At 54.8% G+C, this 18,862-nt stretch overlaps 2 protein-coding genes across 4 annotated transcripts; both read right to left on the bottom strand.

The window, feature by feature from the left end:
- Window positions 1-270: 270 nt before the first annotated feature.
- GDI1 (GDP dissociation inhibitor 1) lies at window positions 271-6,349 on the bottom strand. 2 transcript variants are annotated; one of them, XM_045538249.1, is made up of 12 exons: window positions 5,990-6,272; window positions 5,207-5,318; window positions 4,729-4,836; window positions 4,487-4,586; window positions 4,219-4,353; window positions 3,558-3,756; window positions 3,203-3,334; window positions 2,527-2,626; window positions 1,953-2,124; window positions 1,506-1,650; window positions 1,350-1,404; window positions 271-1,259 (listed from the first exon to the last, which is right to left on the bottom strand). In XM_045538249.1, the coding sequence occupies exons 3-12, from the start codon at window positions 4,813-4,815 to the stop codon at window positions 1,107-1,109; spliced, it is 1,278 nt and encodes a 425-aa protein (XP_045394205.1). In that variant the 5' UTR covers window positions 4,816-4,836; window positions 5,207-5,318; window positions 5,990-6,272; the 3' UTR covers window positions 271-1,106. The 2 variants fall into 2 exon arrangements, with proteins under 2 accessions (XP_045394205.1, XP_045394204.1); XM_045538248.1 differs by lacking the exon at window positions 5,207-5,318 and having other exon boundaries at window positions 5,990-6,349.
- Window positions 6,350-6,717: 368 nt separating this feature from the next.
- On the bottom strand, window positions 6,718-14,918 carry ATP6AP1 (ATPase H+ transporting accessory protein 1). Of its 2 annotated transcripts, XM_045538246.1 has the most exons (10): window positions 14,762-14,918; window positions 14,426-14,552; window positions 11,994-12,068; window positions 11,513-11,706; window positions 10,981-11,021; window positions 9,529-9,614; window positions 8,832-9,070; window positions 8,077-8,124; window positions 7,759-7,990; window positions 6,718-7,579 (listed from the first exon to the last, which is right to left on the bottom strand). In XM_045538246.1, the coding sequence occupies exons 1-10, from the start codon at window positions 14,884-14,886 to the stop codon at window positions 7,370-7,372; spliced, it is 1,377 nt and encodes a 458-aa protein (XP_045394202.1). In that variant the 5' UTR covers window positions 14,887-14,918; the 3' UTR covers window positions 6,718-7,369. The 2 variants fall into 2 exon arrangements, with proteins under 2 accessions (XP_045394202.1, XP_045394203.1); XM_045538247.1 differs by lacking the exons at window positions 14,426-14,552; window positions 14,762-14,918 and adding an exon at window positions 13,174-13,527.
- Window positions 14,919-18,862: the final 3,944 nt, after the last annotated feature.

Raw genomic sequence — 18,862 nt, 5'->3', positions numbered from 1 at the left:
TCCTCAGACCAGAGGTTACCCCTGGTCCCCTCTGCCTCCTCCTTTTGACCCAGAAGCTAGGACCCCAGCCCCCTCCCTTCCTTGACGCCCAACTCCCAGCCCCTCCCCCTGCACGGACCATTGAGTGTCGCAGTCCTGGTGCCAGCATCAACTCACTGGGTGAAGAATGCCACCTTTTACAGTCAGGAAGTGGCCAAGTGAGAGCACCAACCCAGGGAGCCAAGGCCCCGCCAAGTACCCAACTTTTGGGAAATAAACCTAAAGATCCAGTTCAGTTTCAACAGTTTTATTGAGAGGTTTTGTTGTCTGTGAAACACACTAGAGGTTTAGGAAGGGGACACATTCACTTTGCGAGATAAGGGTTTCCCACCACTAAAGGAAAGGCATGGGGCGGGGCACGCTGGGTCGGGATCCATTTCCCACCTCCTTCTGCTATGCTCACACTTCTTTTCCCTCTCAGCCAGTACCACAGAACACAAACACAAAGACAGAAGCAAAACAGCAAGAGCAACCTCCAATGGGGCCACACCCAAGCCTTCTCTCCTCCCCAGGCTGGGCCAGGGCTGGGAGGGGCAGGGCAGCTCACTCTACAGCCCCCAGGCCGCACCTGAAGGCTGTGGGCTCAGACGGGGTGGGCCTAAGTTAATAAATTAGAATAAATTAGGGGGAGGAATGCAACTTTGTGCTGGGAGGGCCCCTTCTCTCCAACACGCAAGAGAGTTGGTGGGGGGAGGCAGGGGGCATCTCCAAAGGCCACTACAGTGGGGGTAAGAGCGGTGGGGGCAGAAGTCAGCTTTTCTTCCACATCCTTTCCAAACAGAGCAGAAGAATTAAGGGTGGGGGGAAGAGACACACACAAGGAGAGGAACCCTCTTTTCCTAGGATAAGGAAGGGCCAAGAAAGAGGATGCTAACCAACCCCCCCCCATCTCCCAAACCATCGCTAAGGTTAAGGATTTGGTCAGTGAATCAATGAGGTGGTGATGGGAATGTGGTGGGGAAGCAGAAGAGGCTGGGAACGGGTGTCCAGCCACACATCTCCCCAGCCCTTGAGCAGAAGAGACACAGGTGGGAGGAGGGCGGCAGGGGCTGGGGCGGGGGCAGCAATCACTGGTCAGCCTCTCCGAAGACGTCATTCTGTTTGCGCTTCATGTTCTCAAAGTCAAAGGCGGAGCCAGCCATCCGTTTGTAGATGTCTTTGATGTCATTGCAGGTTGTCTCAAAGTGTGTGGTGGCATCATAGGAGCACGAGCAGAACACCTGGAAACAGCCAAAGCCCAGGGCCCGGGATGAGTTGGGCAGGGGCCCTGGGTGGGCAGCTAGGAGCCGGGGCCGGGACAGGCTGCTTACCTGGCTCTCGGAACCGTCATCAATGGGCACGTACAAGTCACTGATAGCCACAAACCTGAGGAACAGATGGAGGAGAGGGGAGAGGCCTCACAATAGGCCTTGCCCTTCCTGGGCTTCCAACCCCCTCTCCCCATGTGGCTCAGCCCAGCCCCTCACTTCTGGTCAATAGGCTCCAGCAGCTCCAGGGCCGGCTCCACCTCCTTCTCGGGCTCCGTGGTCTCCACCGTGGTGCTGGCGATGGCGATGTACTTGCCCTGCGCAGCCACGTTGTGTGCATAGGAGATCATGCACACGTAGATATCTGGCCACAGGAAGCACTGTGTTAATGCAGACCAGAGGCACCAGCCACACACAGAGGGCTTCTGGGCGCTGGGCACAGTTCTGGCCGGCCTGCCCGTCTGCAGCCTCACAAAGCAGGCAGCATCCAAGACGTCACCCTCATGGAGGGGAAGGGTCCAAGAAACCCAAACCCTAGGGCCCCAAGTTGTGACTGCAATGCAGGTCCCATTTTTCCTGTGGAGGGATCAGGCAGGGCACCCTGAGGCTGACAGGGAGAGGCAGAGCCACCCCAGCGAGCACACAGGAGAGGAAGTGGCCACCTACCTGACTTCCTGTTGACCTGGTTCTGAGGGATGATGATTTGGCAGGAGTTGGCATCGTTGGTATTCTTGATGGGGTGGCTAAGGATACAGATGATGCGGATAACCTGGCCAGCCTTCTGCACACGGTCTGGGATGTAGCTGGGGTCACAGATTAGCTGCTTGCAGCGGGCCACCTGTAAAGGCACCAGAAGGCCTTGCTCCTGTCGGATCACTCTCCTAGGTGGCCAGGGGGCTGGGCCCACAGTGTGGACAGGGAGCTCTGACAGGGTGCTCCCCTGATCTGTCACCACTGTAGCACATGGCCCTCTCCTACAGCTCAGGGAGGCAGGCCCCAATGCACAGGGCTGGGCAATCCCCCTGCTGAGGCACTGTGACCAAGAACACTTTCTGGACCACAGGCACAGTACACAGTTTTTAGAGAGACCTCTTGCCAACAGTCATGGCTCCACAGACTTCACTTGGACCCTGGTTCCCAGCTCCAAGGCCCTCAGAGTCAATCTCACTGGGAACAGAGCCCCTAAGGTGGCCAGGCCCCACCCCAGCCAGGGTGACTGCACTGCGTGGGCAAGGCTCACCTCTCCCTCAGACTTCACGCCCACCACCTTGCCATTCTCCATGATGATGTCATCCACAGGCTTGTTCAGCATATATGTCCCCCCGTAGATGGCACTCAATCTGCAGGGAGGAGGGTGATGGTGAAGGCCCCCACCCAGGAGAAACGGGCACCAATTCTACCACACCCCCCACAGCATGATGCAGAGAAGGCTGCCCCAGGCAGCCAGGAGTCCCGGAGACCCAGTGTCCATCCCAACTCTATCACTGCCACAAGCTCTGCCCCCTCTCAGGATGCTCCTTCCTCTCTGGAGCTTCTACCCAGAATATTCTGCCAAGGGCTAACCTGAATGTGGCATGAGGGAACAGTTCCACACAGCAAGAGCCTGGGGAGGCCAAAATGAAGGACTCTCTGGAGAAGGGCCTGCTCCCAGCTAAGCCCTGACTCAAGGTTCCAGGGGTCCGGGCCCAGTCCTGGTGCTGCCAGGAGCTGAGCAGACCACGTCTGTGAACACCTACTTTTTTGACTCTGCACTTCAACGCATCGGGGCTGCACCCCATCACCCAAGGATAGAGTGATGTAAATGAAGATCACAGATTGGAAAGTGTGAAATGCTATGGAAATGCTCAAGGGAGCCATTTCCATTTTGGGCCTCAGTCCAAATTAGTAATGCCAACTCAAAAACGCCATATCCTCACCTTGCAAAGCCCTGGGGCAGCTCACCCAGGCCATAGAGTGGGTATAAATACGGGCTCTTGCCATACCGAGCCAGGGACTCGCTGTACAACTTGATGCGGTTAATGGTCTCAAGACAGGGCTGGTCCAGGTAGCTGGGGGGACAGGGGTGAGGGGAGACACTCCAACAGCAGCATCCCTGGCTCACCCCCACCCAGGCACCAGGCCAGCCTTCCCACCACCCTGAATGGCCTGGGGAGGATGTGAGTCAAATGCAGGGGAGACGTGCAGGGTGGGCAGAAGGAGCAGCAGGCGGGTGCGGGGAGGGCAGGGGACAGGCCAGGCGAGGGGGCTGCCGCCACACCAGCTTCTCCTCACTCATCAGTGCGGTAGAGCGCCAGGGCGTGGCCAGTGAAATCAATGACATCCTGGCCCAGGTCAAACTTCCGGTAGACATCACGCATGCTGGTAGTCTGGGGGTCGACCCCCTCGAAGGTCTTGGGGTCGTTCTCATCGAAGTTTGCCACAAACACCAGGAACTTGCGGAAGCGCCGTTTCTCAAACATGCCCATCAGATCTGAGGAAGGTGGCATGAGAAGACCCTTCGCACCAGTGGAACACAAAATTCTCCTTCCTAGCAGGGCAGGCCAAAAAAAGCAGGCACCCTAGGTCCCGGGTGAGGTATCGTGTAACCTGAAGTTAACCCCTCTATCCTCTTGGCCCCAGTTTCCCCACCTATATGAAGAGGGGCTTGGGCTGGACAGGCTCTGAGGTCCCTCCTGGCTCCGACACTCTGGGATGTCTTGGGGGTCCAGTGGAGCCCCTGCCAAAGGCTGAAGTCTTTCAAAAAGGAGTCCCCCTCCCCATCCCTGCTACGTGTGGACTTTCCTCCTGGCACCCAGCCGTCAGGTGCTATGGTCCTATAAGAGGAACGTGACTTTGGGCAAGGGGGTCTACTCTGGACGGCTTCCTTGCCACCTATCCTGAGAACAGTCTGCTTCCCTCCCGCTATTCTCTGGCTCAGGGGACCCACACTCACTGGAAGCCAAGGCCTCGGTCTCAGTGGATGGCACTTTGTAGATCTTGCCCCCCTTGTAGACAAAGCTGCCCTCTACCACCTTGAAGTCCAGGTAGCGAGTCACCTCTGTATACAGTAGCATCTTTACCAGCTGCCCTGTGGGGGAGTGGAGGTGACATCAGCACAGCTCTCTCCAGAAGCACTAGCTGGTCTGGCTGCCCCTTCTGGAGCCTGACTGTCCTCTGGTCTTCCCAGTCACTCCCCGCAATCCCCCCTTCATCTCCCTCACCGTTGGCCATGAGGAATTTGGGGATCAGGTCAACGTTCCAGTCTCGGCCCCGGCCCATCGACTCAGGGGGGCCCTCCAGCAACTGAAAACGCTTATATAGCTATAAGCAGAAGGGAGAGAAAAAGACATGCCTCAAGGACTACCCTTCCCTCCCCCACCCTCCTTCCCCCAAAAACTGGGGAGCTGCCACAACCCTATGTCCCTGTGTGAGAGGTTACAGGGATGGGCCTGGGCAGCCTCACCTCCTCCAGGGGTGTGATGGAGGAGCTCTCGCCCCCATAGTAGGGGTTCCGGTCCATGTGCAACACCTTCTTCCCGTTCACAGACATGATGCCTGACAGGATGCATTCCTGGGGGAGGGGCAACATTTGCTGCACTCCCACCTGCCCACGTCCCCACCAGCAGCCATGATCTGTTCCCCACAGCAAACCTGCCCTAATGGACAGCTCCTTCCACCCCCAGCTGGTCCCCTCGTCTAAAATTGGGGGTGAAGGCTTCGTGTGACCAAAATTTCCTTTGTAACCTTGCTAAGCAAAGAAGTGAACAAGGTGAGAGAAATAAGGGAGGATTTGAGGGAAGCAGAGCATCCAGTGCCAACATGCCAAGAAAGCCGTCTATCTCCGTAGAGCGCACAAAAAGGCAGACAAGACACAATAAGCCTTAGAAGAGACCCAGCTATGCGGCAAAGGGCACCCAAAAGGGAAGCTGAGAAAGATTTACCACAGTCCTTGAAATCGCAGGCCCCACCCTGGGCTGCTCTTTCTTCAAACATCAGGAGCCCTGACCCTGAGCCTTCGCCGTCATGTCCACGGGAGGGGCGTCTGGGCCCAGACTGAGGAAAAGTCTCTCAGGGGATTGGGCCAATGGGGTTTGGGGGAAAGGGGAAGATAAACACCCTCACCAGTCACTGTCACTAGCCCAAGGACAAAGGGTGCAGATACTACTCCGCCTGAGGTCTCCATAGGAAACCGGGGTGGGGTAGTGGGAATGTGGTCGCTGCCCCCACTGTTGCTTCTTCTGGAACATTCCTTGGGTGCCGTGGCCCCAGAAGAAGCTGGGAAGGCAGGATGAGGGCTCACCCTGGGGAAGCCCCCGACCCTAGTTCCTTAGACTTCATCCTTATCGGGATTAGCGCAAGATGGGAGGGGATGCTGGGCGGGCGATGGGTGGGGGCTGAGTAGGCGGGGTTGGGGGCATCGGGCCGAGTGGGGGTGAGTTTTCCAGCCCAGCACGCAGGGTAGGGAAGATCTGAGGGGGCCGGGGGTCGGCACCCTGGGAGTCGAGGGGATGGGCAGGAAGGGGGGGCCCTTCAGGGACATGGAGCCATGGAAACGAGTAGAGACAACGTCGCGGGGGGAACTGCTGGGATGGGCACGGCGCTGGCTTTTTGGGGACCGGATTGCAGAAGATGGCAGTGATGGGAGGATGGGGCCGGCGGCTGCATCATCGCAGGGGGTGGGGAGGGCACGATGAGGGGCCAAGGGCGCCCGAGACCGCACTTACGGTGAGGCCGGTCCCCAGCACGATCACATCGTATTCCTCGTCCATGGTCAGGCCTAGGTGCCAGCGCCCGCTCGGCTCCTCCTCTTCCTTCACCACAGCAGTCGCCGCCGCTGCCGCCGCAGTGGACCAAAGATGGCGGCGCGCCGAACGCCGCCCGACCCCTCCGCTGCGTCAAAGAGTCCCGCCCCCTTCCAGCGCCCCGCTGCACCCGGCCAGGGCCACCGCCTGCCCGGCTCGTCTCCCGGGAGGGCTGCCAGTGCCCGGGCCTCAGCACCTGCGCGGCTCCGCCGGCGACGCTGCTCGTCAGGGGCCAAGAGAAGAGCGGGGCGGGGCGGCCCGGCGTCCGGTGCTGCGGCCCAGGAGGGATCCCTGCGCGGGAGCCGCGCGCGCCCCGCCCCGCCCCGCCCCGCCCCGCCCCCCGGGAGGCTCGGCGCGGCCCCGCAGTCCGGGCGCGCGCCGCTGCGACAACCCCTCACGACGCGAGGGCTGCCATTGTCACTGAGGCGCCGAAGCGAACTACCCCTCTGCCCTGACCGCCCCCTCCTTACCCTAACTGGTTAGGGGCCCACCTTGCTGAAGACCCTCCCGGCCTTCCCCATCCCGGAGATGCCTTCCCGCCTCCCCTGCTTGGCCTGGCTGGGCTACATCCGGGCGCCTCTTCCCGCATCCCTCAGCCAAGCGCAGTCCTAATGCCCAGCGCAGAAATGAGTGACATGAGGGCCAACACATTGCGATCGTCTTTATTTTATTAGGAAGGAAACAACCGATTACCCCAGGCTCCTGCCAACATGCCAGAAACCCAGTGACCACACCCAGCCCACCTGTGGTGGTCCCTTCCTTCTCAGGCCACATAAACAAACCCCAGGGTACTGCTTACTGTTAGCACATCACAAAAAAAAAACGATAAAGACAGCCAAGCGGGACAGAATTTAGTACTTCCACACCCCCTAAACTCAGGGAACCTCAAGCTCATGGCTGCTGCTGGGAGCCTCATAAACCTTAGGGAGGGAGCATTTGCTACACAAAAGCGCTATAAACAGCAAGAGATAATGGTAGAGAGACAAGAATAAATAATGAAAAAGGGGAGGAGAAATGGGACTGGAGAACTAATGTTCCCTACTGCTCACAATGACTGAGCCTGGGAGATGTGTCTAATATCTATGCAGAATATGTACATCTTGTTGGTACAGATGGAGGCAGCCCCAGGGAAGCCCCTCAGTAGGTTGAAGAGGGAGCAAGACTGGCTGAGGGGAGTTTGGGGTTCATGCTATGGTAGAAAGAGGGGAAGCCCTTCCGTCCAGTATGCCACAAGGTGGGAAAGCAACAACCTGGACACCATCATGCCCTCTACCTCGCCCCCCCCCCCCAAATGGCACAGGGTCACACGATCTGGGTCAAAGAGATGGTGGGGCCCTTGTGGTCGTCGAAGCGATCCATGGTCTTGAGGCTGAGGATCATGTGCAGGCCATAGGTGAAGATGAAGAGCATGAACAGGGAGGTAAGCAGCCCCATCCAGATGCCCGGGGAGAAGAAGCCGGCACAGTCGCTGGCATAGGAAAACTGCTCACCCATCACGTTGAAAGCCTGGATCTGGGGGACACAAGGATGCAGGTCAGAAAGGACCACGTGGCCCCACAGGTGGGAGGTCCAGCAAGGACTGGGATAGGGCAGCTGGGACTCTTCAGGCCTCTCCTGCCCCCTCTATCGGTGTTCTGCTACCATCAGCCTGGGCTCCCCCACCTGAAGCTGGGACCCTCCCTGCTCCACACCTGGAAGTCCTGAAGAGTCACCATCCAGAGTGAGGGCTGTGTGCGGGGCACAAGGAGACTGCCTATCTTGCTTTCACTGCTGACATACTGGCAGTGGAAGGAGTAGATGCTGGGCCCTGTGACCTGGGAAGCGTTGAAGTAGGCAACAGAGCCATTGCCGTGGATTTCGAGGTGCTCCATGGTAAACCAGTACCGAGCAGACACTGGGTAGAAGCGGTTGGCCAGAATGAACCTGGGGAAGGCAGCAGGGGTGCAAAGCAAGCTGAGGAGACTGGAGCCACACCAGCCTACCCACATCTCAACTGCCCCAGGACTCACTTGAATGTCACTGTAGTACCAAAGAGTTGTTCGTAGGTCAGCGAGAGCCTGCAGTATCAGAGTAAGAGGCATGCTGTCAGGCTCTGGGAGGGCCTTTAGCATCTTAAAGGAAGGAACAAGTCCCTTGGGTCTGCTCCTACCTAAGCTGCCCCAGGTCCTTGCAGCCACCTGAAGAGGCAGTGTCCCCACTTGACAAATAGGAAAACTGAGGATTCAGTCATATTGCAAGCAGGATCAGAGCTGGAAGCCAGCATCTAAGTCCCCCACCTCCAGCTTAGGGCTCCTTCCTCTGGTTACCCTGAGCTGATCGCCCCTCCTTTTTCTCCCTCTTGGAGTCACTGAGGTGCCTGGGTTGGGTTTCGGGGGTGAGGGCAAACAGGAGGGTATGGGAGCCCCAGAAGTGGCTCAGGTAATTGGCCTGGTATTTGCCGACATGCAGTCCCAGAGGTTTTGCTCAAGGGGGAGGTGACAGGTTCCCAGGTAACTGTGAGGTGTTAACAACCAAGGTCCCAACCCAATACTGGCAAGCACAGGGAGGCAGAACTCTGAGCAATTCCCCCTCCAATAGCCCACTAGTGACCCTATCCTGTGATGTGATACCACCTGCATTTTCAGGGTGACCATGCCCCACCAAGACCAAAGCCATCCTTGCCCCTAATATACATACCCAATTCCAGCTCCCCACGTTGGCCCCAACCCACAGTGGCAGGATGGAACCTGTGGCAACCTAGTCCTCCCCAACCTAATGCCCTTACCTGGCAATGGAGTCATTCCAGAAGGAGCCAGTCAGGTTGAGCTCCTGCACCCCAAAGGTGAGGGAGGTCAGGTCTCTCCACTGGCCGTTGTATGCTACAGAGAAGTTTTGGGCCCAGAACAGGATCCGGGGGGCAGTGTCATTGTAACTCACAGGGGGATGGGTCACAGTTGATGCAGGCTGTTTTTGTAGCAGCTGGCGACCTATCCCCCCAGCCACCATGGGTATATCACGGGCCACCTGTGGGAACACCCGACAAGCCTCCTCTCAACAGTCCTGGGAGCAAGCCCTGACCCAACTGTCATGCCCTCCCTTCCCTCCCCACTGGGTACCCTGTCCACCATCTAGAAGTCCCAGTGGTCAGAGGCAGCCCTTCCTCCAGGAAGCTTTCCCTGCTGGCCCCTAAGCCCTGGTGATACTCCTATACCCTCTAACTTGGGATCACTTGGCCTTAGTGTCCGATTATGCCACCCATAAGGCTCACAGGGCAATATGGAAAGCTGCCCCATGAAGGAGGAAGCGGGACTTGACTGCTCATCCTGTCGCCCCAAAGAGTTACTCCACAGGGGTCCCCTGCCTGCTGCTCCCCCAACCCTGGGACTCCTGGGGGGCCCTGACTGTGGCATACACCTCCACCTCCAGGCAGACTCACCACACTGCCTCTCCCCACTGCTTCAGAGCCCCAGAAGGGCACATACCCTGGAAGGGCGGATTGCTGTGAGGGCTGCTGTATATGGGACATCTTCGGACTTGAGTGTGTTCAGCACCTGCCCGATGACCTCATCTGAGGGGTGATGGGGAGAGTAGACACCCAGGTCACCAGACAGCCTGCTTAAAGAAATGCTCCCCACCATCTGTCTACTTTAGGAACCTTCTAGACATGTGGTCCCCAACCCCCGGGACATAGACAGCTACCGGTCCGTGGCCTGCTAGGACCCGGGCCGCACAGCAGGAGGTAAGTGTCGGGAAAGTGAGTGAAGCTTCATCTGTATTTACAGCCACTCCCCATCACTCGCATCACTGCCTGAGGTCCGCCTCCTGTCAGATCAGCAGCCGCACTAGATTCTCATAGGAGCACGAACCCGCTGTAAACCGCAACCGCAGAGATATGAAAATCTAACGCCTGATGATCTGAAGTGGAGCTGAGGTGGTGATGCTAGTGCTGGGGAGCGGCTGCAAATACAGAGTCTTATTAGCAGAGAGGTTTGCAGAGACCATAATAAACCAATTGCTTGCAGACTCATATCAAAACTCTATCAGTGAGTGGCAAGTGACAATGTAATAAAAATAGAAATAAAGTACCCAATAAATGTAATGCACTTGAATCATCCTGAAACCATCCCCCCTGCCTCTGGTCCGTGGAAAAACTGTCTTCCATGAAACCGGTTCCTGGTGCCAAAAAGGTTGGGGACCACTGTTCTAGACCATCTGAAAGCAGTGTTTTTTTGAGACAGAGTCTTGCTGTGTTGCCCGAGCTAGAGTGCAGTGGTGTCATTATAGCTCTCTGCAGTCTCCAATTCCGGCCCCAGCCTCTTGAGTAGCTGGGACTACAGGCACATGCCACCACACCCAGCTAATTTTTAGTAGATACAGGGTCTCTCTCTTGCTCAGACTGGTCTTGAATGCCTGAGCTCAAGTGATCCTCCTGCCTTGGCCTCCCAGAGGGCTGGGATTACAGGCGTGAGCCACCACGCCTGGCCAAGAGCAGCTATTTCTCATCCCACCCTCTCCCCCAGCCTCTCCTGGAACCACACTGTGGCCTCAGTCATCACCAAGTACTACCTAAGTGAAATGGGGAAATACATATATAGGAAATGCCATATCCACCCACAGAAGGTTTCCAACTACCTTTCCATGGAAATGACTGTCCTTTATAGCAAAAAGCTCTCAATTGTTTTTTTAAAATGTTGCTGGTCTACTAAATCCAAAAGTCTAGGACTCATGCTGCCTGAGAAGAAACTGGCTCCACAGGCTCCTGCATGGTAGACCACATCTGCCAGCTGGACAGGGATGAGGCCCAGGAGCCAGCATAGATCCAGGAAGCAGGCAGGCTGTCCGGGAGTGAGGAGGGGCCCTGGCGCTGTGGGCCAGCTCTGTGGTCCCAGCCCAAGGGCTAGATAAGGACGTGCATCCTCCCTGACTGCACTCACCGTTGCCTGTGAGGACTTCCCTGGGTGCCATCAGGCCAGAGCTGTGAAAAAGAGAGTGTCAGAGCCCTCAGGTGGCCTGAGCCAGCTCCCCACTGCCCACCACCATTCCGTCTGCCCCTCCAGCTTCTTCTCCCTGCTGGCCCCACTCGCAGAGCTTGCATGCACACTCGGCCAGGGCCATGCTCAGCCTTCCTGCACCTTTGGTTACCTCAGCACCTCCACCTGGGATGCCGTACCGGTTATCCCCGGGCTCTGTGAACAGGGCCTGGCTAGGTGAGGGGCCCCCACAAGCAGGGCCCACACCTGCCTTGTCTCTGGAGGCCTGCCAGGCCCGGCTCAGTGCTGGAAACCTACTCCTGAGTCCAAGCCTGGCAGGAGACCCTTCCTGCCTCTTCTGGGCATACAGGGAACCTTCTGGAAGGCTTCAAGGTAGTGGGAAATACTGTCATCTTTGGCTGAACTGTGCACCAGAGCCCAGAGCCTGACTGTTCTCTGGGCCTCAGAGTTGGAGACTAGGCCATGTGGGCAGTACCTGGCTGTGTAGGGCAGGCGGATGAGCAGCAGGGCAGGGAGGCTGGCATTGAGTTTCAGCTCCCGCAGGGTGGCCAGGTCCACGTGCAAGGGGCTGGCCCCGAGCTTCTCCTGCAGGTAAGTGGTCAGAGTGCTGACTGCATACCAGTCGACAGCGGGAAGTACCAGTGAAGAGGCGGCCAGGTCCAGGGCATTCTAGGTACAGGGGAGAGGCAGAAGGTTGAGTTAGCCAGGGACCAGTAGGCCTGGGCTAGCCCCCCAAACCTCTCTGGCAGCTCTCCTCTGGAAAGCCACATCTACACAGGGGTCTTCTCATGTGTCTGAAAGAAAATGCCCCACACCCCCAGCCCCTGATACTCAGGCCCCAGGCCTTTCTACCCCCAAAGCCAGCATCTCTGGTTCCTAAGAGTACAGTTCTTATTGTGCTGGGAGAGCAGGCACAGAACAGACACCATGGCCCATGGCTGGAAGAGGACTCTTACCTCCAGGTTAGAAAAGGCGCTGTCTTGCTTGTTTCCAAACACACCACCATATGCCGTGAAATCCTCAATGCTCAGCTAATAGGGATGCAGGGGAGACATCTCAGGAGGTTTGACAAGTAACAGGGACCAGGGCAGGGGGCAGTCACCTTCCCTGTGCATTCTCAGGGCCAGTAAAATCTCAGTTAGAGTCAGATTTGGTATGGTGGAGTGAGACCTTGGGTGGGGGTGGGGTGGAAGGCTGGCTTTCTTCCCTCCAGCACTCTCAGGACAGGGTGAGAAGACACAAAAGGCAGTCACGGGGTCAAGAAGAGACCTGCAGGCAGCTGACTTGTGGTAACCACGGGAGTAGGAGTCAGCAGCCTCACCCCTGCAGACAAGAGGAACTGGGGAGGGAAGAGGGAAGCTGTGGGGAGGGAAGCTGGGGAGAGGGAAGCTGTGGGGCACACCTTCTGGGAGGGAGTCAGACAAAAGGAGAGCCGGCTATGTCTGGTCTGGACAGGACCCTTTTTAAGGAGGGTGACAATTCCCTGCCCCACCTGTTTTTGGTGGACAGGGAGAGAAGTGAAGATCATAGGGTATGCTGGAGGAAGCACTGAAGTCTTTAGAGCTCTCAGGACTGTAGTAACCCTGACCTCATCCCTACGACCTCATCTCTACAACCTACAGATGTCCTGTAACTCCTGCCCTCCACCCCAACCCCAGCTTCCTCTGGCTTTTCCCAGTTAGGCCCAGAGACAGATTTCAATCAGCTTCTCTAGCCTCACTCTGTTTAGTATACACACTTGTCCAGCCTCCCCTCCCTCTGAACAGGAATGTTGACCTTGTTTGGCTGCCTGGGCTCTCAGTCTTAAAGCACTGGAAGCACCGCTGGGTCCTGTGGGCTTTCCTTAATCAAGAGTTCACATTGGTCCCTGCTCCACAGAGCCCAAGGCATTCTTACACATTTCCAACTGCAACTGACCTCCCCCCTTCTGGCCACCTGCAGACTACCTCCTACATCTCCTACCCCTTTCTCTCACTCACTGTGCTCCAGCCACGCCAGCTCTTCCTTGAGCTCACCAACAGCACACCATACCCAGAGCTCTTGCACCTGCTATTCCCCTGCCAGGAATGTCCTTCCCCCAGAGCCACACGGCTGCCTCCCTCCTTCCCTCCACTGAGGTTTCTGCTCAGGTATTACCTTCTCAGTGAGGTCCTGCCTGATCACCATTATCTAAAACAGCATCCCCAGTCACTCTGTCCCCTCAGCCTGCTTCCTTCTTTAAAGACCACAGCAGCACTGACATTGTATCATATACTGACTTAGTATTTACCAGTCATCCTCACAAGAATGTCAGCTTCCTGAGGGTGGGGCTTGGGTTACTCTGCTCACCGCTATAGCCCCAACACTTAACAATACCTGGCACGTGACAGGCTCTCTATATTTCACAAAGGAACGAATGCCCTAAGACTGGGGTACCCTGGCTAGATGTTTTATGTGGATTGTAAGAATTACTCCTCACAGCCCTCTGATGTAGGTGGTGTCATTATTTTACAGTGTAGAAACTATCATTCACAAAGATTATTCCATGCATCCAAAGGCTGGTTTAGTAGAACTGGGACTGAGTTCCAGTCTGACTATATTATTTACCACCTCCTGGAAAGACTATGGGTCGCCACCACCTGCCCACACAGCAACTGAGTGAGACCACAAGGGGAATGAGCCATACAGGCCACCAAAGAGGGACAAGCAGAGGCTTGACAGCCTCCCAAACACCAATCCTATGCTGTCCTGGAATCTTCCCATGGTCTATACCCCTGCTTTGGGGGCAGAGAGGTGTGGATAGGACAGAAAACAACATGCTGGTTAGGAGTACAAACTGGGGCAGGTCTGACAGACTCAGGCTGGAACCAATGTGGTGTCTATAAACTGTGAAATTTCAGCAAATCATTGCACCTGTACAAACCTTAGTTTCCTTGGCAGTAAAACCAAGATAATGACATCAGATTAACATGGTACCTATGAAGTACTAAATAAGTGATCATTTTCCAATTATCCCTATTATGATCATTACAGTTAGAATTACAACTCAGTCACCCATTAGCTGTATGACTTCGGGCAAGCCACTTCTCCTCCTCCAGCATCAGTCTTCTCATATACAGACAATCCCCACCATACTAGAAGCAAGTCAGATAATATCTAAAGTTCTTGGGTCTTAGGCATCTGGCCTCAGTCCCCTTGCTTCCTGCAATCAAGTCGGTGTCATTTCTGCTGCTCTCACCATTCCCACGGAAGTTTCTCCTACAGGCCTTCCCAAGAGTCGAGCCACATCTCCCTACAGTTTGGACAAGGTCACTGAAGCTTCCCTTAGGAAATGGGCGTCAGTGTCGTGGGGGGAGGGGGCCTGTCTGCCTCCTGATGACCGGGGAAGAGTTGGCTGGGGCAGGCGCACCTTGTCCTGCAGGAACAGAAGCACATTCCGGGGGCCCAGCTCCAGGGCGGGGTCTAAGTAGGTAGAGAGCTGCAAATCGCTGGTGATGTGGCCCTCATGAGTGTCGGCTGCAGGAGCCCACAAGTCCCTGACAGGGGACAGAAAAGCTGATGTCAGGCCATGGGCTTGACGCGCGGGGACCGGACCTCTGTCGCCAGTCGACTCGCTGCGCGAGCCCCTGAGCAAGAAAAAATCCCCCTCTGGGCCTCGCCACCCCTTGCCGAGGACAGCCCCGGAGTCGAGCGAGGGTGTCTCAGCGGCCACGGCGCGCAACGCAGCTCACCCTAGCCCGCTCACCGGTCACTCGACCACAGCACCAGCGGCACCTGCTGCTCCGCCGCTGCCACCGCTGCCACCAGCAGCCAGAATGCTGCGGCCCACTGCGTCCCCATCCGCACCGGAGAATCCGCCGCCGCCATCATAGCCTCAGCCTCCACCGCCTCTGCCGCTGCAGATCAGGTGACCGCGGCTCCGGCCCGAGCTCCGCCCCACTCCGGCCCGCTCCGCCATTGGCCTGGGCGCAGGCCTGTTCCCCAGGGCCACAGGTAATTGGGCCAAGCGCATGCCACTCACAACCGCTCCTTTTCACTGGTTGGCTGTACGCGTCTCCAGGCACTCACGCTCTGAGTGGGGAAGCGGGCGGGGCTGAGCGCGACTAGCTCCGAGGGGAAGCGACGGCTCAAGAGAGCCCCACGCGCATGCGTTGGGCCCCGTCCCTTATTTATTAATTAATTTATTTATTTTTGGTAGAGATGGAGTCTAGCTATGTTGCCCAGGCTATTCAAGCGATCCTCCCGCTGGCCAATCCCTGTCCATCTCCTGTTTTAATCTCCTTTTTGCTTAAAATTGCAAGAGTGGTTTGTTTTTCCTGTAGAAGGACGCTCTCTGATGCAGGTGAGAGGAGAATGCGATTCCTTGAGAGTGAGGAGAGAAGAGGACCCAGGATAGCATCCGGAGGAACACCAGCACTTACACTGGGCAGAGAGGAGGGTCCAGAAGGGAGATCTGAGAAGCAGCATCCAAACAGGAGGGGGAAACCCCAGGGAGAAGCTTGGTTTCAAGGGCACCGTGACTAACATCAGTGTCAACTGCTGCCAAAAGGCAGGTAAGATGAGGACAGGAAAATGTTTCTTGGACTTGGCAACAACTGGAGACTCTGGCAAGAGCGATCCCAGTGTGAGGAAATGGAAACACGATACAGGATTATCCTTTCTCTAAATTTGCCTTAAATGGAAGACAGAGTGACAGCTAGAGTCAGAAAATGGGAGACACTGCCCCAAACGAATTGGGAGACTTTTATCTTTTTCTGTGTCGTTTTTGATTTCTCAAACTGGTGATCATGACAAACAAACAAAATGATAACCAAATCTTGAACTCTCCTTAGGGATATCTATGCTGAATAGTTTAGGAGCAAATGAACTAATGTCTGCAACTTACTTTGAAATGCACCAAATAAAATAGAAAAAGGATGGTATGTGATAGGTATGTGATAAAGCAAGGACACCAAAGTATTAATGGCAGAATCTAGGGGGTGGGTAGATACGAGTGGATCTCATTGGCAGAATTCAATCTGTTTCCAGAGCCCTAGATGTGAAGAAGCAGAGGGGGCTGGGGGCTTCTCCTTTTCCAGCCACTGCAGTGCAGGAAGGCAGGACTAGGTGCCAGGAGCCACCACACATGGACATAATGACTCCAGCCCAGCCTTATTGTCTGAACACAGCCCCATGTAGCTCACAGCCTACTGATCACCTCCACTTGTTGGAGAAACTGGTTATAAGATTGTAGTCATGATTGTCACACTTCGTTCAGACTAGGACTAGGATGGTGGCAGTTGAGCTAGAAAAAGGAGGTGGGCCTGACAGGATATAGTCAAAGAAGATAGTGGCTGAGGGTGGCTCTTAGGTGTCTCTGAGTTGAGGACTAGGAGATGAGGTAAGTTGAGGACTGTTAAGTTTGGGGTGCTTGTGGTACTCCCTCTCCAAGTGACAATTTCCAGGCCTGAGCTGGCTGAGGTGAGAAGTTTTGACTTGAATTTTGCTTTTTCCCAGAAGCCATTGAGAAAGTGGTTTTAAGCCCTAGTGACATGAGAGACAAGAAGAACCCATGGCCATGGGGAAATCCTGCAGAAGAATCTGACAGATTTAAAAAGGAAAACATGTCTATTATGTTTAGGAACACAATTTATCTCCATTTAAATAGTTTCAAGGCAAAGACCTTCTCCCAAATGTGATCTTGCTGGCCAGCATTCTGTTGCCAAGCTGCTTCTATCCTTAGGGGAGAAACTCGCCTCCAGCTGCTTTTATTCTTCCCTGGGTTGCCAGCGGTCCTTGGAGTGGTGACCCTCAAGCCTTCCTGAAACACCTGCCATGGGCCAGACTCTGAGTCAGACTCAGACTCTGCCCCACCACAGGTTCACCATCTAGTCTAGAGGAGACACAGGACAGTGGGTCCCGATACAGGGTGATGAATGTTCAAAAGGGGGAGACACAGGGCTGGGAGGGAGGTGCAGACAGGGGTGCCCATGAGACGGTTTTGACTACAAGGTGGTATCTAAATTGAATCATTCACCAAATGTTGACAGCACCAATGAGTACCTTCTGTCCGGGGACTTCCTCAATCTTGCTGTGAATCTAAAACTGCCTTAAAAATATAGTCTATATTAAAAACATCAAATTACAGAAGTATCTATATGGTACAATATCACATAAAATTTAAAAACCTGCAAAACCATTTATATAATATTTAGGGAGACTAGTATGTAGTAAAAATACAAGAATATGAGAAAATGGAATAGTCTATCATACGGTATAAAATTAGAACTCTTCATGAAATGTAGTTGGTTTGTTCAAATGGATATAAAATAGATCCATGAAAAAGGGATGTTACATTTGGACCTGTAGTCAAACTGGCCAATAGTCTGCTTTACCTATACTTAATTACAAGTGTCTCCCCTCCGCCAAGTGTTTTTTTCCCCCCTTTTGGTCATTTTTTTTTTTTTTTTGAGACAGACTCTCACTCTGTTGCCCAGCCTAGAGTGCCGTGGCGTCAGCCTAGCTCACAGCAACCTCAAACTCCTGGGCTCAAGCGGTCTTCCTATAGCCTCTCCCAAGTAGCTGGGACTACAGAAACACGCTATCATGCCTGGCTAATTTTTCTATTTTTAGTAAAGATGGGGTCTCGCTCTTGCTCTCTGGCTGGTCTTGAACTCCGGTGCTCAAGGGATCCTCCTGCCTCGGCCTCCCAGAGTGGTAGGACTACAGCCTTTTGATCATTTTTAAAAAACCTTTTATTTTGAAATAATTAGACACAAACATAGTTGCAGTCCCGGCTGTCTGAATCTTCTCTTGTTGCTGGCTCATTTTTGTGCTTCTATCTTTTCTTTCCACATTTCTATTATAGTATTTTTCTGTTTGTATTTTTTTTTGAGACAGAGTCTTGCTCTGTTGCCCAGGCTAGAGTGCCGTGGCACCAGCCTAGCTCACAGCAACCTCAGACTCCTAGGCTCAAGCGATCCTCCTGCCTCAGCCTCCTGAGTAGCTGGGACTACAGGCACATGCCACCATGCCCGGCTAATGTTTTCTATTTTTAGTAGAGACGGGATCTCACTGTTGCTCAGGCTGGTCTCGAACTCCTGACCTCAAGCAATCCTCCTGCCTCGGCCTCCCAGAGTGCTAGGATTACAGGCGTGAGCCACTGCGCCCGGTCTATATAGTATTTTTAATATTGATCTGACCCTATCTATATCATAAGTACCCAAGGGTTCCAACCTGTGTTTCTGCTGACATAAGTACAGTGATTCATTTCTTTGTATGTTTGGTGATCTTTGTGAGGTCTTCTTGGTTGATATTAATCTAGGGACAGAGGGCCTAAACTGAGCATGCTTTTATCTTTAGAGGATTTGCTTTGTTTCTGGGAGTCCAGGAGCATCACCACCTTGGATCTATCTTTGCTTCCACCCAGGGTCCCCAGCTCAGCCTAGGTGTCCCACTTCCCACTTCCTGATCATAGCACACCCTGCTCGTAGGTGGCCACTCACTGGGCCCTTTGGAGCAACCTTCCCTCCTGTCAACCAGGCCCAAGTGGGATCCAATTGGTTTTTCATAGTCAGGGCTCTCCCAAGTGTGGCTCCAACCCACCTGGCTATCTTTGGGTTTCGAAGCAAGTCCATTAGCCTCACTCTGCTTCCTTTGCAATATGGGGAGATTAATCCCTACTTTTACAAGGTTGTTATGGGGATTACAGACAATAAGTGAAGCCTTAAGTCACTGGTGCAGAATGAGACCTCGATGCCTGTCTGCTCAAGCGCTCTCCGTTTGCCCAGGGCACTAAGGGTCCAGCCTTCCTGTCCAGTGAGCCACCTTCCATTTCCACCCTTACAGAGATGCCAGAGGCCAGAGG

The sequence above is a fragment of the Lemur catta genome, chromosome X (genome assembly GCF_020740605.2).
Source record: "Lemur catta isolate mLemCat1 chromosome X, mLemCat1.pri, whole genome shotgun sequence".
NCBI classification, from domain to species: domain Eukaryota; kingdom Metazoa; phylum Chordata; class Mammalia; order Primates; family Lemuridae; genus Lemur; species Lemur catta.
The sequence above is the reverse complement of the archived record's forward strand: the minus strand, read 5'-3'. Positions and strand labels throughout refer to the sequence as shown.

What these genes read in the sequence shown, in the direction of transcription:
- ATP6AP1 (XM_045538246.1), bottom strand. Translation starts at nt 14,886, where the DNA reads ATGATGGCGGCGGCGGATTCTCCGGTGCGGATGGGGACGCAGTGGGCC. An exon ending in GCGCCTTTTCTAACCTGGAG is followed by an intron (nt 11,707 to 11,993) that starts GTAAGAGTCCTC and finishes CCCTGTACCTAG; the next exon opens with AATGCCCTGGACCTGGCCGC. An exon ending in GGAAGTCCTCACAGGCAACG is followed by an intron (nt 9,615 to 10,980) that starts GTGAGTGCAGTC and finishes ATCACCCCTCAG; the next exon opens with ATGAGGTCATCGGGCAGGTG.
- GDI1 (XM_045538248.1), bottom strand. Translation starts at nt 6,034, where the DNA reads ATGGACGAGGAATACGATGTGATCGTGCTGGGGACCGGCCTCACC. An exon ending in TGCTGGGGACCGGCCTCACC is followed by an intron (nt 4,837 to 5,989) that starts GTAAGTGCGGTC and finishes CCCCTCCCCCAG; the next exon opens with GAATGCATCCTGTCAGGCAT. An exon ending in ATGACGGTTCCGAGAGCCAG is followed by an intron (nt 1,260 to 1,349) that starts GTAAGCAGCCTG and finishes GGCTGTTTCCAG; the next exon opens with GTGTTCTGCTCGTGCTCCTA.